This window comes from Syngnathus scovelli, chromosome 1 (genome assembly GCF_024217435.2).
Source record: "Syngnathus scovelli strain Florida chromosome 1, RoL_Ssco_1.2, whole genome shotgun sequence".
In the NCBI taxonomy this organism is placed as follows: domain Eukaryota; kingdom Metazoa; phylum Chordata; class Actinopteri; order Syngnathiformes; family Syngnathidae; genus Syngnathus; species Syngnathus scovelli.
Genome location: NC_090847.1, coordinates 27,541,697 through 27,559,084, shown reverse-complemented (window position 1 = coordinate 27,559,084; position 17,388 = coordinate 27,541,697). Strand labels below are relative to the sequence as shown.

Sequence of the window (17,388 nt, the reverse complement as noted above, 5' to 3'; positions counted from 1 at the left end):
TCTGCTCACAAAACTAACAGGAAGTGTTTTGGGTAATATTAGCTAAATGCTAACGTCATTATTAGCTTTACAGTCAAAATGTGAAAGTCGAAATTGTAATTTTGGCTTCTCTCGTTTGTAAAAACATTATTTAAAAAAAAGTGCCCAGTGGCACGCTGTGTTATTAATTTCCCGACGTGAAAGTAACCCGAATGCACCATGTTAGCGTAGCGTGTACGTGATTATGCTGACCCTGAGCGTGCTTTAAACTTTTTAAAACATCCCGGATAGAGCTTAGTGTCAAACTAAGCACACGAACAAAATAATGACAGGTATTTTATATTTACATATCCAAGTTTTGTTTTTGAAAACATCACCGATGCTAATGCTAAAGTCAATGTGAAATCCCATTGACATGCTAACTACAAACGAGCACGGAATTCTGTGAGTCATACTCTTTCAAATAACGATGATCCATACACAAATATTTATTCTTAGTCAAGCCATCGTCAGCTTAAATATGGACCTCAGTGATCTCAACCCCACCGACAGTTGACATCAGAACCCGAGACGCGTGCCAGCGGCCCTCCAGCAAATATCTCCTCTTATCTCTGCGTCATTTCTCATTTTACCGCCTCTTGCTCGGCCCATTACTCCGCTCTTCGCCTTTTTTTTTTTTTTTTTTTTTTTTTTTACGTGCGTGGCCAGTTTACACGCCGCTGCATCCATCATGTATGTTCCACGTGACACGGCATGGTTCTACGCGGGAGGCTTTGTACTGGGCGGCAGCCTCGCCGTTGCATCTTTATCGGCCCATCAAATGCGGCAGAAAGAGCACCTGAGGCCATGGGAGCATTTGCACGCAATGACTCATGTCATGCACAATACTTAAAAAATACACAGATACTACAGACTTTGTGTTTTCCAGTCCAAAGAACACCAAAAAAACAAAGCACCGTGTTACAATGTGACTTTGAGGAAGGGGGGGGGTTAGCTTTTCTCCAAATGGCCTTTGAGCAGATGTGGGTGTCGGAAGCAGCAAACGGGACTTGGCACCTGATCTGACTGCTTGGCAGTCTTCCTTTCCCTTCCTGCCCTCCATGTCAGGCCAGTCAACGTGATGCAGGACTGCAGGCCCGGCGATAGGAACAGCTCGGGATTCTTTTGCAGATCATACATGCAAAATAAATGAAACGCTGCGTGCATTTAAAAAAAACGACACACCTTTGTGCCAGTGCCAGGTTTTGTGATGTAAAAAGATGAGACCAAGATAAATCATTTTCGTTTCCCTGCATTAAGGTCACCTATAATCTATAAAACTCAAGGATTAAAAGCAAACAATGTGGTTGCGTAAGTGTACACACTCTCCTGTGACACGCCTGACAATTAAGTGCTTTGGATTAACCTCAAATCAATTCCAGATGTTTGTTTGACTACTATTTTGATATTTTCATATCTTTTCTATGTAATTATGAACAGCTTCAAAATGTTGACTACTGAAAAAATTGTCAACTAGAACATCTGAACTTTATTTGGTGTTAATCAGAGACAATTAAAATTAATAGAATAGAATAGAATAGATCTTTATTGTCATTGTCACACAATTTAAAAAGTGCCAACCGATCAGTGCAAAAAAATAAAAAAATAAATAAAATAAAAATAGATTAAAAAGATAAAAAATACAAGCTAAAAATTTAAATTAAATTAAAATGTTGGCGGGTGTGCGCTGACTTGAATTCTGAACACTTTCATCCGAGTTACGAGAGGGTGTGCGCACTTCTGCAACCGCAATCGATTTTGGATTTGCTTTCCCTCTTGAAAAGACAGAATCACGTTCAATAAAAACAAACATAATATAAGCCATTCTGATATGTTTTTGTTTCACATCGCAAAAGGATGACATACATCTGAACAAGGGTGTGTAGACTTCTTCTATCCACTGTATTTGGAGACTATGGAACATGAGCAACCTCATTCCTGACAATTGCAGATTCGCGCCCACTGTTGATTTATGCATTAGATCCAACATATGGATAATGCATGAAGCGAACGTAGCCAAATACTGCCCGCTAGCATTCGTGTGTGTGTCAAGTGCTCAAATTCCTTCCGGCGTGTTCTTGGTTTTCTCCCACTGTCTTTGGAAGGTCTGTTTGCGTATACATGTGGAAAAGGATGCGGGAAAACCGTTTATTTCATTATATAGTTTAAAAAAATTCACGATCGTCTGCGGAATTAGTTCTCGCTGCTAAATACGGAAGTGGGCATCAGCGTCAACAAAATCGTTATGAAATTTAAATGTGGATGGATTGTCCTCGTGGGCAGTGGGGAAGGGAAATAAAAGTTTCCGGTGAGGTGAGACGAGGGTTTGGTGGATGCGTCGCGATGGAGGGAAGGGAGGAGTTGGATCATCCCGCCCGCTGAGATTGGAAAAGGACGAACGCGGGAAGAAAACGGGATGGCAATCAGCTCTTCTCGATTGCCTCAGGTGTCCCGCGGGAGACATTGATCCGGAACGGAAGTGTCACGGAGAGACCGAATTCATGAATGCCGAGGAGGTCGCGAGCCGCGATGGCACCCGAGTCCAATAATTAGTGGTGCGGCCCGTTTCTGCTCGGGAACTGTAAATCCTGGTTTGTTTCCAGCGCAGGATGTGGAGGCGGACAGAAGGACAATGGAGGACATCGGCGTTTTGTGTTCTTTCTGGCGACCACACCGTGACGAGTTTCAATTTTCCTTGTTGTTCTGAAAGGGGCCATTCCGGCCACCATATACTTATACGGCAGTGTGTGTGAAGATGGAGATATAGATATTTAGAAATTTTGATTTTTACATGTATAGAGAGGGATGGATGGATGGATGGATGGATGGATGGATGGATGGATGGATGGATGGATGGATGGATGGATGGATGGATGGATGGATGGATGGATGGATGGATGGATGGATGGATGGACGGACGGACGGACGGATGGACGGATGGACAGATGGATAGATGGATAGATAGATGGACATAGCTGGATGGACATAGATAGATAGATGGATAGATGGATAGGTGGATAGATAGGTGGACAGAAGGATACATAGATACATACATAGATACATACATTGATACATACATAGATACATTCTACATAGATACATTCTACATAGATACATTCTACATAGATACATTCTACATAGATACATTCTACATAGATACATTCTACATAGATACATTCTACATAGATACATACATAGATACATACATAGATACATTCATAGATACATTCATAGATACATTCATTGATTCAAACATTGATTCATACATTGATTCATATATTGATTCATACATTGATTCACACATTGATTCATACATTGATTCATACATTGATTGACACATTGATTCACACATTGATTCACACATTGATTCACACATTGATTCACACATTGATTCACACATTGATTCACACATTGATTCACACATAGAGTCATACATAGATACATACATAGATACATAGATATACACAAGACTGTGACATGAGCTCAACCAGCCGCGCCCGAGTCACTTTGGCATGCGGCTGACCCCAGCATGACAAAAACGGATGTTGCGGAGCTCCCTTCCTTCCCGTCACGTCTATCTCCCCCGGTCAAGGTTGCTCATGAATTATGAATCCGTCGAAATCATTCCCACCACCGATCCATGATGCAAATGTTGTTGTTGGAATGGTGTGGAAAAAACTAATATGGGTTTAGCCTGCTTGATAGTCACCGCAGATGATTACTCTGCTTAAAAATAGACGCAGATGATGGTGATTTAATTACACCAGAGGGTGTGTGCGCGTGTAAATGTTAATTATGTAACGAAAAATGGAAGCTCTGCAGCTAAGCATGTCGTGAGTGCGCCTGCCGACAACGCTGAATTGAACTCCTGAAATAAATACATTTCTTAAAATGTTGTGTTTGTAAGAGCCGCAGTTTAGACGGCGTCGGTGTTGAGAGACGGCGCGTGTCATCTGTCAAAGTTGCGTCACCGCGTGTCCTCAGAAACCCTCAGCGAGGCCGCGGGGCTGACAAATTGCATCTGTCTCTCGTCCAGATGTTTACGGGAAACGTCGGTAAAAATGCCTCTCGGGCAGGTTCTCACTCAAAGTGAGAACAAAGCATTTCTGCTCGGACATCCCCGGAGCGAGTAGAGGAAATCTTTCAAGTCGTTAATTATCTTAACCTGGAGATGTTAAAACCAAAAGGTAAGCGTCTCTTAATGAGACGGCCCAAAGTCCTCCATCTCGTCGCGGATGCCGACAGCTCTGCGAGGACGCGACACCTCGACTGTAAGACGCGAGGCCGCAAAAGCAATCAGCGTGTCCGTATTGTTGTCGTGTCGCTTTGCTTGTTTCATCAAAGCGCCATCTCGGCAGAGTGTGGCGGGCCACTTGTCTCTCAAAGCATCTGCTTCATTTGGAAGGGACAATAGAAGATGTTTGCAGCTTGTGTGCAAGAACAAATACGACCTGCCAGACATATGAAGTCGGGCTTAGCTTGTCTATCTTGCTGCTCAAAAATTCTTGTCTCTGTACGTGTGAACAGTTGTCGATGCTGCCAAGCATATATATATATATATATATATATATATATATATATATATATATATAGTATATATTTGCACATATATATTTACATGCATATTTGTGTATATAGTATACTACATGCATATACTGTAATATATGTATGTATTTAATTTATATGTGTATATATTTGCACATATATATTTACATGCATATTTGTGTATATAGTATACTACATGCATATACTGTAATATATGTATGTATTTAATTTATATGTGTGTGTATATATGTATACATGTGTGTGTGTATATATATATATATTGTATATATATATACATATATATACAATATATATGTATATATATATATTTATAAAATAAATATGTATACATATATATATATATATATATATATATATATATATATATATATATATATATATATACACACACACATTATATATTACATTCTATATATATATACACACATTATAGATTACATTTATATATATATATGTATGTATTATATATATTTATAAAATAAATATGTATATATATATATATATATATATATACACACATTATATATTACTCTCTCTCTCTCTCTCTCTCTCTCTCTCTCTCTCTCTCTCTCTCTCTCTCTCTCTCTCTCTCTCTCTCTCTCTCTCTCTCTCTCTCTCTCTCTCTCTCTCTCTCTCTCTCTCTCTCTATATATATATATATATATATATATATATATATATATATATATATATATATATATATATATATATAATGTGTGATTTTAGATTCCACTTTGCATTCATTGAGGGAGCCTATGGCAATGCGACTTGTTTTGTTGATTGTTTTTGATGAAGTAACTGCCGCCCCCCCCCCCTCCCCCTACTGGTTTGCACTCCACTTTTGTCACAGACCAATCAATCCCCTACTCTATCTTTAATAGGCCCCCATGTCATTCTCTGATTATAATCAGAGAAGGAATGGGTTCTGGGGCTAAATGAGGGATGGTGAGAGGTAATTAGCAGACTAATAACTCCAAGTCGTGACGCGCCGAAAGAAAAGACAGATGGAGGGATTGGTGAACGAGTGGAAGATGGAGGGTCGATGAAAACGACAGCCGCCGAAATCCCATTAGCGTTAAAAGGAGGATAAACTATTTATGCTAATACACATTGTGAAATTAATATAGAAACGCGACATTATTATTTTCTTTCATGGATCACAAAATGCATAAGGCTGCAAAAAAAGTTACAAAAAAAGTACGATGACTTATGTCGCATCGCTTTAACCTTTTGTGTCGACTGGAAATCACATATATTCTTTATCCTCTGCGTAGAATGAGGAAAATGTTTTTCCCCTCATTTTTAAACCCAGTTTTTGCCGTGATGTGTTTATTAAGCCGTGCTGCATCCCCCGTCCGCCTGCCAAATAGGGAGCCAGCTTTAATCAGCTCCGCGAGGATGCCAAATAGTGAGCAAATCTGGCTCGGATGAGTCCGATTGTTCTGAGCTTGGGTGATTTTTGAGATGCAAGCTTGTTGGTTTAAATTTGATAGTTCAATAACTTCTGTTCCTCCGTCGCCAACCTTTTGAGATCTTTGGGAAAAAAAAAGAAACACTTGTGGCTTTGGTGAAAATAAAACCTCTCCGCTTCCGGCCTCAAGTGTAATGAATCTTCTCCAGTTTGACATCAGATTGGAATCTAAAATAAAAAATATTTCTCTTCATGTGCAACATCTTTTATAAACTTTTAAGGCAGCTGCCTTGATTTAAATTCTAAATCTGAACATTGTATATTTTCGTCTGAGCTGCCTCGCTTGCATCTTTTTATGCCGCGTTATGAATTATTCATCAAGGCCCTTTCTACGTCTTTGATGGCAGTCGGAGTGTCAGCCCGGCGCTACCTTTCAATATTTCACCAAAGTTCTTTTGACTCGGCACGTTCCTTTCATTCCGAGTCGTATTTTTAACACTTTTCTCAAGCTCGGGTGTGACTTGAAGTGTCACCGCGTCTGTCGGGTATCCGTTCATTCACGAGGAATAAAGGCGGCCGGGCGCCTCGGTTCCGGGTCCTTGTTCTCGCTTTTGGCGCCGGCCGGTCGATCGATTGCACTCCAACTCACGTTTACGGCCTGACAATGCATTTAATATCCTTTACGGTGACGGCGACTGATTTACGGCGTCCGCTTTTGACGTGGTTTATTGGCCACCGACTGTACGCCGGCCAGCTGAAATGACGTGAATAGCACTCGGCGGAAAGACGGCTTATTCGGAAGCGTTCAGACGTGGTCTATTTGCTTCGGCGCTCGTAGATAAACGCCCGTACAAGATGTCTGACAGGTGCTCTCGCTTTGTGCGCCGCAAATTGCTTGCTTCGTTGCCCATTGTCCTCGGTCGGAAGACTTCTTTGTTATCGTTGCTTTGTCCTTCCGTGTGCCCGCACGACTTTCATTCGTCAGCGTGCTAAGCAGAGCAGGTCAATCGGTGACGTAAATTTGACACTAATTTGAAAAAAGTTAAATTGTCGTTTCATTGCAATCTGTTATGGTTGTTATGTTTGAAGCATTTATTTTTTAATTTAATCATATGTACTGAACAACAGAGTATACGGTCTTGCTAGCTAACTGCTAGCTAGCATCTCCGCCCAATGAAAGGCCGCTAACGCATACACGCTAACGCTGCTACATTGCTAGCATGACTTATTCATGAAGGCTGTATTGGCAAAAACGAAATGTCATCCGTTTGAAGCATTTATTTTTTTTATTTAATCACAATACATATGCACTGAACAACAGAGGATGCGGTCTTGCTAGCTAACTGCAAGCTAGCATCTCCGCCCAATGAAAGGCCGCTAACGCATACGTTAGCATGTATGCTACATTGCTAGCATGACTTATTCATGAAGGCTGTATTGGTAAAAATAAAATGTTATCCGTTTAATGTTCTAGATTTTGGCTAATGTTTAATTGTCAAGGTTATGGAATCTGTCGAGAAGAGACTTGTGATGTTTAAATCAGTGTTTTTTTTTTTTCACCACAAAAGATATGCACTGAACGATAGTGTAGTCTTGCTAGCTAACTGCTAGCTAGCATCTCCACCCATTGGAACGCCACACACTTACTAACATATACATGCTAACGCTGCTACATTGCTAGCATGACAAATCATAAGCGCTGGTTATATATATATATATATGTATATATAGATATATGATATATAAACATTCCACCAGGGGTCGCTGTTTCTGCGTTTGCGGATTTTACATTTTGTTTTTGATCGCTTGGTTTTCAGCAGGATTTATGACACTCTAGTTTTTTTTTTGTTAATCAGAAGGAGCCTAGCCGTAAATGATCAGGCATCATTTATGCAAAGCAGATTAGGCTGACGTGTGACTCATGTATTTGTTTTATTTGGACAGCCACACAAAAGCTGCTCGCTGTTCATGTGCTGGCATAGTTGGCAGATGAGGAAAGAGTTGTCACACTTTTTTAATAAAATGTGGCAAAAGGCACGAATGACACAAACTGGACAAGATCCAAGCTCAACAAAATGCAGCCAACTTTGAGCTGGCGGTGGAGGAGTTCCAAAATCTAGGCCAGCTCTGTTCCAAGTTTTGCCGTATTTCACGAGGACGCCACGCAATCGCTACGCTCGACTTTTAGTTACCATACATGATCGCCGTTCTTCATTTATCCAGTGATGAAATCGGTTCAGGTGACGATGCGGACGATCCGCTTGGGAGCTCGAGCTCGCTATATGTTCAGCTCACACACATGCAAACGTGTGTGAGGTCTGTTGGGAGCTGGCCTGCTTTCGCTTGCACATACGTTGTGCAGCTTGAAAAGACGTAAAAAAAACTTAAAAGGAAATCCATGGAGAGAAGATGGAAGCACGCAGCAGAGGAACGCGCCGTCGTTTTTATAATCCTGCCGTCTCTCTTTTAGCCTGAGAGATGCTGAACGATTTTCCAAAATAATCCAATTGCGATTTCCCCTTATATTACGATTTAATATGAGATCTTTTTTTCTCAAAGGTTCTCTTCCTATGTATTTTTTTTAACAAAAATAAATGACTAGATAAATAAATGTTTATATAGTTATATATAAATAAATAAGTAAATAAATAAATAGATAAATAAATAAATAAATAGATAAATAAATAAATAAATAAATAAATAAATAAATATATAGTTATATATATAAATAAATAAGTAAGTAAATAAATAAATAGATAAATAAATAAATAAATGTTTATATAGTTATATATAAATAAATAAATAAATAAATAAATAAATAATAGTAATGGAGGATGTCGTGAGGAAACGGACGCAGGTCGTCATCAGGGTTTATTCAAGGTTCCAAACGTTTGTTGTGACAAAAAAAAAATATTAAAACTATTGGCGAACACCTGGTGAACGTTTGCTACCTTAAATGAATCTTGACATTAAAGTACGATAAGCTTTATTATTTTTTTTTATACCTTTGGTATAATAAATTGATGGTAGGTACAACTGAAATGGAGCGATGTCTAGGAACTTCAAAAATATATATATATATTTTTTAATTGTCCTGAAAAGTGGGCATTTTTGCAATACGAGGATTCCATCCAACACATTTTAATTTCAAGGGTCATCATTATAGATGTGTGCAGTGTGTGCGGTCGAAAGTGCAAATCGAGAACGGTTCAAGAGGCAAAAGTATATTTGCATGGCACACGAGGTCTGACCTTTGTGCCCGCTCTCTTGGAGTCAGATGAAACAGTGTTTCTCTGTCCGGCTCTCACAGAACACCCACTATCCCCCTTTACCTCTCTCCCTCCACCCTGTCTCCTTTTTTTTTTTTTTTTTTTTCTATCCGCAACCATTTTAAAGACTATTCACGCTAGGCTTTCATCTCGGTCACTTTTGTCCGAGCGTCTTGTCAGATTAGGATGAATGTGCTCGGCGAGATGTGCTCGAGTGAACTTCTGCGGGTGTTCTCTCGTAATGCTTCCGCCGTCAATGCTTTGTTCAAAGGAAAATAAGATTGCGTCTCTTTATTGATGTTTCATTTTATGAACTCGGGGGATTGTAGCACGCCTCGTCTGAGTGCTAGACCTTCACTGTATGGATTTAATGGGCGACCTTTTGCGGCTCACCTAATGAAGAGTAATTAACATCCATAAAAGGATGAATAGAACATATTGTCTTATTTAGTGGACTAATCAAAGATATTAAGTAGCGATTATCAAGGCAAATGTCAAAGTACAGCAGACAAACTTTGAGGACTGTTGGACATTAAATTTGTTTGAGGAACAGAGTATGCGGTCTTGCTAGCTAACTACTAGCTAGCATCCCCGCCAAAAGAAACGCTATAAGCGCACAAACATTGCTAGCATGACTTATTAATGGAGGCTTGATTGCCAAAAACCAATCTGTTTGGTTTTGTATGTTATGGAATGTGCAATCAATTAAAATATGCTAACGCTGCTACATTGCTAGCATGACTTATTAATGGAAGCCATATTGGCAAAAAGAAATCAGTTAGCCCTACACAGACTTGTCTGTGATTTAGGGCTATATTAAAAAATAAACTTGGCAGTTTGATGTTGTATATTTTGGAATGTACAATCAATTAAAACATGCTAACGCTGCTACATTGCTAGCATGACTTATTTATAGAGGCCATATTGGCAAAAATGATTCTGTTTGTTGTATATTTTGGAATGTACAATCAATTAAAACATTGTAAATTAAAACACCGTCATGAAGGAGAGGCTTTGTGATTCCTTCTTTTTAACTTTTGTTGCTAACCACAATTAAATAACTGGCAATAGTCTCCTTGGTGAGAGCCTTGCTACTAGCTTGAGTATTTGTGAGCAAATGATTGACACATCCCTTGGTCCCTCTGTTTGAACTATTTTATAACAGCAATTGAAGTCAGGGCCAGACGATCTTGAGATAAAAGCTAGAATTTCCTCCCACTTTGTACCAACGTGGGCAGGTTGAAAAACAGACAAAAAAGGGTTCGGACATTTTAGATGACAGATAACGCGGTGAGAAGATGAGCTGAGGATTATTGAGTCCTTCCAAGGGGACGGTGGTCGTGTTTGGGGTTTGAGTGAGTACGTCTGACCAATCGCGGCCTTAAATTTACTTTTGCTCCGAGGGCAGGTTGTTCCGCTTCCTGATGCTACGACCTAGCGCTACCGTTTCCACTCAACCATAGTTTTTGCCAATTTGCCAAATTTGTGGGTTCTGACACCATGCCGCTTCGGTTTCTGTCTGCAGGTTTCCTCAGCACCGGCGACCAGTCGGCCAAAGGCAACTACGGCCTCCTGGATCAGATTCAGGCACTGCGCTGGCTCAACGAGAACATCGGTCACTTTGGCGGCGACCCGGAGAGGATCACTATTTTTGGATCGGGAGCTGGAGCATCCTGCGTCAACCTCCTCATCCTCTCACACCACTCGGAGGGTAAAAGCGTCTTCACAAACGTTTTGGACACTCCTAATTGAGAAACTAAATAGTCCGAGTTGCTCTGGAGTTGAGCGTTTCAAGCTAACTGCGTCAAATTTGAACTCAAAGCAGTGCTGACTTTTGATCCGGTCTGTGTACCCCGTCCGTGGAGTGACGGGGGACATTAGCGCGCATTACCTGGCCCACGCTTCTCTTAATGGTCCGTTGCACTGAGCTTTTGCCCCTCCCCCCTCCATCCATCTCACCTCCTGCTCGCCATTTAGCGGCTACACAAACACCCAGAGGCTTTTTGTGTTATAGCGAGAGGCCCGTGGAGGAATCTACTGTGTTCTGGAGTTACATCTGAGCGGTCGATGACCCGCAATCAAATACTCTTTTCAGATTTTTTAGCTAACCGCCATTAAAATGTTAGCTTTACTGTATGTTCGCAGCTAATGTTAGCGCCGTACTGATGAGCAGAAAGAGCTGTTGAGACATGGCAATGAAATCAGGTGTAATTTGTAATAATAATAATAATATGATACCACTGATTGGTTGACAAGCCAGATGAATTGACAGTTTTTCCTCAACCCTAAATGAGCCAAGGCAAATAATTTATATTTGAAAAATCTCATTGCACACCAACAACAAAAATGACTAAAATAATGATGCCCGTTAGGTTGATTATCTGCTACGGAAAATAGAAAAAAATACTCGTACTACACGGCGGTTAGGAATCACTGGACGAAGAGAGGCCCCGCCCCTTTCAGCTGCAATTGTATGCTAACATGTATTAACCCGTTGTCTCTTTTTGTGCCGCTCCTCTTTCCTTTAAAAACAAACAAACCAATGTCTTCTTCATTGTCATCACGTCATCGTCGCCATCGTCCTCGTCTCCATCATCAGCTCCTTTCGATGCTATGTGTGTGTTACCCCCCCAGTTTTCTCCGCCGGCGTTGCAGGTAAGGAGTCCCGTCAAGCATCCGCCATCATGTTCCCAATAAATCGTGAGTCACCGGAGGGTCAATAAATGAGGCGTGTTTTCTAAAAGCAACCGTGGTTAAACTGGCAATTAAATAAAGGAAGGCGTCTCACAAAGAAGAACCGGTTTTGAAGAATAGCTCCCGTCTGCTTCCATATTTCCCTCTCGGTGTACGGTAATTGATTTCTGAGGGAAAGGGGGCTCTGCAGCCGTGCTTAATAATTTAGCGGCCGGCACTCAGACGCGGTGAGGCGGGAAGATGAAGAAGAAGAAGAAAAAGAAGAGTGTTGGGGAAACGAACGATGCAGGCGGACCCCCTAACGAGCCACTTGGGCAGTCCGAGCGACAGAACTCGCGTCGGACAGACTTAAGGAAGAAGAGGGAGAGAGACCGCCGCAGTCTTGACACTGCCTTTCCAAATCCTCTCGTTAGCATCGCTTACATTATGCCGCATGCGAAGCGCCATCTGGGAGAAGATTTGAAAATAAATGCAAATTGCCGGATAATTCTATTCAATGTGTCAGTGAAGTCGACAACATTCAAGTTTTTTTTCTTCTTCTTCCCAGGCCTTTTCCACAGGGCCATTGCCCAAAGTGGAACCGCCATCTCCAGCTGGTCCGTCAACTACCAGCCCCTCAAGTACACTAAAATCTTGGCTCGCAAGGTGGGCTGCACCTACTCCGAGACGGCTGACCTGGTGGACTGCCTGAGGCGCAAGAACTTCAGGGAGCTGGTGGACCAGGACATCCAGCCGGCTCGCTACCACATCGCCTTCGGCCCCGTGGTGGACGGCGACGTGGTGCCAGATGATCCCGAAATCCTCATGCAGCAGGTAATGAAGATCATCTAGCCGTGACATGGCCGGCGTGGATGATTTCAATTCCGCCTTTGGCCTCTAGGGGGAGTTCCTCAACTACGACATGCTGATCGGCGTCAATCAAGGGGAGGGCTTGAAGTTTGTCGACGACAGCGAGGACAACGACGGCATCTCGGCCGCGGCGTTCGACTACACCATCTCCAACTTTGTCGACAACCTCTACGGATACCCCGAGGGTAAGAAAAATTGAAATAACAATGAAATTAGGTGAGCGATTAAAGACGTCCGGCATACGCGGTAGTTAGCCGATCTTGAGGATTATCTTTCACCGTGGTAGGTCTCTGAAGCTCTTTTGAAGCTCTGTGGGTGCTAATAGCATCTTGACACCATCCGAGAGTGTGGCAGCTTCAAATCACAGCGCTGGCACAACACTTCAAGCTTCCGTCAAACAAAGAAAGCCGTTTGGATGATGCGCTCGCGCTTTCAGAAACGATTGGCTTTGTCGATGATCGGTCTGTTTTTTCTTTCTTCAGGAAAAGACATCCTGAGGGAGACCATTAAGTTCATGTACACAGACTGGGCGGACAGGGACAATGGCGACATGCGGCGCAAGACCTTGCTAGCGCTGTTTACGGACCACCAGTGGGTGGCGCCGGCAGTGGCCACCGCCAAGCTCCACGCCGAGTTCCAGTCGCCTGTTTACTTTTACACCTTCTACCACCACTGCCAGACCGAGACGCGGCCCGAGTGGGCCGACGCCGCCCACGGAGACGAGATACCGTATGTTTTCGGAGTGCCCATGATCGGTGCCACCGACTTGTTCCCGTGTAACTTCTCCAAGAATGATGTGATGCTCAGCGCCGTCGTCATGACCTACTGGACCAACTTTGCCAAGACCGGGTGAGCATTGTTGCTTTTCAAATTCCGACAGAGTTGAACTCATCTTCGACGTCAACGTGTCCGTCGATTTTACAAAGCAAGATGTTCAGTGCCGTGACCTTGACGTTCTCTCGTTGGTCCTCCGCCAGGGATCCCAACTTGCCGGTCCCGCAAGACACCAAATTCATCCACACCAAGCCCAATCGCTTTGAAGAAGTCATCTGGACCAAGTTCAACTCCAAGGACAAGCAGTACCTCCACATCGGCTTGAAACCTCGCGTCAGAGACAACTACAGAGCCAACAAGGTGGCCTTCTGGTTGGAGTTAGTCCCGCATCTCCATAATCTGCACGATGAGCTCTTTTCAACCACCACTCGCTCACCCCCCGGCCCGGGCCCAGGCACCCCCAGAACCAGAACTACGGGCCCGCGCACCACCCACCGCCCTTACCCTACCTTCTCGTACGACCCGGAGCTTGACAGTTCGGAGCGTCCGCCCCCGGTGCTCTTCCCCGGCGACACCCGCGACTACTCCACGGAGCTGAGCGTGACGGTAGCGGTGGGAGCGTCCCTCCTCTTCCTCAACATCCTGGCCTTCGCCGCCCTCTACTACAAGCGCGACAAGCGGCACGAGATGCGACGCCACCGGCTCTCCCCCCAGCGGGGCGGTCCCGCCAACGACCTGGCTCACAGCCAGGAGGAGGAGATCATGTCCCTGCAGATGAAGCATTCCGAGCACGACGCTCACCACGACATGGAGCCCCTGCGGCCCCACGACATCCTGCGGCCCGCCTGCCCGCCCGACTACACGCTGGCGCTGCGCCGGGCTCCGGACGACGTGCCTCTGATGACCCCCAACACCATCACCATGATCCCCAGCACCATCACGAGCATGCAGCCCCTTCACGCCTTCAACACCTTCCCCACCACAGGTCACAACAACACTCTGCCCCACCCTCACTCCACCACCAGGGTATAGTAGGCGCTGAGCCAACACAGCAGCGCCACCCACAGGCCAGGAAGACTGGCCGTGCTTCGAACAACCTACAAAGGGGGAGGGACTTCTGGACCTGTGACTCTCCGAGGACATCTCCACCACCTCCGAATTACGCCGCCCGGCTCAAGAGTGTGCGGCGTAGCGGGCGAGCTCTACGTTTTGGGCCAAACGGCTCTTCTCAAAAAGTGTCGGGATGTTTTTCCAAGCAGCCCCTTGCCATTTCTTGAAGGGAACTCTCGCCTTTTTTTTCCCACCTCATTTGAATTATTCTTAAGTATTATGGTGTCGCCTACTGTTTCATCCCCTAATGTGTCTTTCTTTTTTTTTTCTCTCTTTTCTCTCCATCGGTATCTGCTTTTCCCAAACCCTTTTCCAGTGTTTGTAAAAGGGGGGTGGGGTCAACTATGAAAAGTTTCTGTATCGTATACTTTGATTCAACCAGCATTCTCGGTGCCAAGTTAGTGTTTGCATACTCATGAAGGGCAAAAAAGAAAAGGAAAAAAAATACACAATATTTATTGTCCACTAACAAATGTGTTCTCATGACAAAGTGCCAAACTGGCCCTTGATTGTGCTTTTTGTTTCTTTCACTGCTTGTGTCTTGTTCAGTTGTTGTTTTGTTTTTTTTATGTGAAATTGCATTTTGTTGAAAATATAGATATAGAGAAAGTATATACAGAAAAAATATATCGTTGTATATGTGTACAAAGGAGAAAGTCTATAATTGGGTATTTTGCGCTAGGGGATCTATGCATGAATTTTATTCAAAGGAGGGTCATGGGTAAGGGAGGGGGGGGGGACAATACAGTCGCACATTTCCCCAAACCGACAAAAGCGCTTCACCTCCCTACATCAATTGGAGAAAGAAAAAAAAAAGCGTGAACGCGGTCGTCATCTCGCCCGGCGTGGATTTTCATTTTCATTTATTGTTTGCTTCAAGTGTGCGAGGTCCGACTTAAAGAGTGTGCGTGATATCGTCGCGTGTTTTCACCATAACTCGGCCCTTCTATTTACCCCACCCTGACCTTGGAAGGTCAAATCAAACTTAAAATGGCAACTCTTAAGCACACGGACGGGTGGGTCGGCCTGCCAGGAGTAAAACAAACGGGGAAAACCTTAAAGCAGCAACATGGGAAGTTGTCCCGATTTTATTTCCCTCCCTTTTTGTCACCGGTGCTGTCGTAGCTCGTGCGCTAGCTTTTAGCCCGTTTCTTTGATTCCTTCTTCGTTGTATTCTGATCCACGAAGGGGTGGCGGAGGTCGCCACCTCACCGGAGTTTTGCAAGACACGTCGTGCACAATGTGGAAGAGAGAGAGAAAACGCCTTTGTGGTGGAGTCGATGATGACTGCCGTGGAAAAAAGAGACTTTGGAGGAAGCCTTAAATCACAAAAGGGGGACACGCTGAGCTGACATTTCAAGGCATGGCCAGCTTTGTATCTTCTCCGTTTGCCAAGATGAAACTTTTGCTAGGATGTTCGATCCACGCTTTTGTACCCCTGTGAGGTCAAAGTCGGTGAGGGGGCGGGCCACCAGGCGAACGGACTGCGACACTACCTGAAGCAGAAAAAAAAAAAAAAAACCTGCGCTCCGGGCTGTTCTTCTTGTCAATTTTATAAACAGCCACTGGAATCAGACTTGCAGTGTGCAAAGAAGACGTGAGATGGCTAAAGGACTTCCGCAGACAAAAATGAATTAAAAAGTGTACATTTTTAAATGTAAGAAGCAACCAGATAAAATATTTGTAAATATTAAGTTTCTTGATAGTTTTTTTTTCCTTTATTTTTTTTTTTTTTTTTAGGGGGAAGTGAATGAACAAAATGCCCAAATTATGTGATAACCTTTGACAACAGGTGCAGTTTGCAAAGAAAGGGCGGCCATGCTACTTTGTTTTGTCTTGTTCTCATCGCATTTTTGACCATGTGAACATTCTGTAGCATCGAGACACTGTAGCAGAAATTCATCATGCTGGTTTTCCAATTCAATTTAAAAATCTTATTTGCCGCTGAGTACATACATTGATGTGAAAGTAAAAACTAGCCATGTTTTTTTTTTTTTGCCCCACAAAATGGGAAGTGAAAGGAACCCGCCATTGGTTCACGTTGCGACAAGGCCCTCGATTAGCTCACTTCACATGTTTACATGAAGCCACTTTAATGTGGGTCCGACATGAGGGCTTTGATACCATAAGATGCCTCACACACTCACATGATTACGATCGTACAGCGAAACTGTCAGCACACAATTGCCTGTTCCAAGTTTATTATGATGCTACTAGTCAAACAAAGTCATTTGTTTGAAGCCAATGGCACACGCAAGCACACGATAGCAAACACACACAGGCACATGAACTTCCTGCTCCGATTCCAAAGCAAAGTTGCACCTGTTGTCTATTTTTTTTTCCTTGTCTTTTTTTTTTTAATCAGAAACCCAAGATTTGACAAGACAACATTTGTTAGAGTGGCATTTTGAAAAAAAAAAAGGTGCTAAAATTTAGAGAAAAGTATTAAGGTGATAATCTTTCTGTTTACTTTAGAAGTTATTATCCACTGTATGCTGTGATACTGATCTGGAAATCATTAAAGTCATTCATAGCCAGTGTGTGCATCTGATGTCTTTATTGAAGCTGCTATTCAAAAATATTATTACTAATCAACATTTTAAAGTGCACCCAACTAATGTCAATTTCGAGGGAAAGCCACCCAAAAAAATTACCTTCCTGCAGACATATTCAATTTCTTACAACATACACGTGAAC

At 43.0% G+C, this 17,388-nt stretch overlaps 1 protein-coding gene across 2 annotated transcripts in view; it reads left to right on the top strand.

Moving 5' to 3' along the window:
* The window catches only part of nlgn2a (neuroligin 2a), a 54,678-nt gene extending 37,450 nt beyond the window's left edge, over positions 1-17,228 (top strand). For both annotated transcript variants that reach the window (XM_049732721.2, XM_049732713.2), the window contains 5 exons: positions 10,790-10,975; positions 12,506-12,771; positions 12,839-12,992; positions 13,290-13,656; positions 13,785-17,228. In XM_049732721.2, the coding sequence (XP_049588678.1) occupies positions 10,790-10,975; positions 12,506-12,771; positions 12,839-12,992; positions 13,290-13,656; positions 13,785-14,613 (1,802 nt within the window). In that variant the 3' untranslated portion in view covers positions 14,614-17,228. The remainder of the gene's footprint in view (positions 1-10,789; positions 10,976-12,505; positions 12,772-12,838; positions 12,993-13,289; positions 13,657-13,784) is intronic.
* The last annotated feature ends 160 nt before the right edge of the window (positions 17,229-17,388 follow it).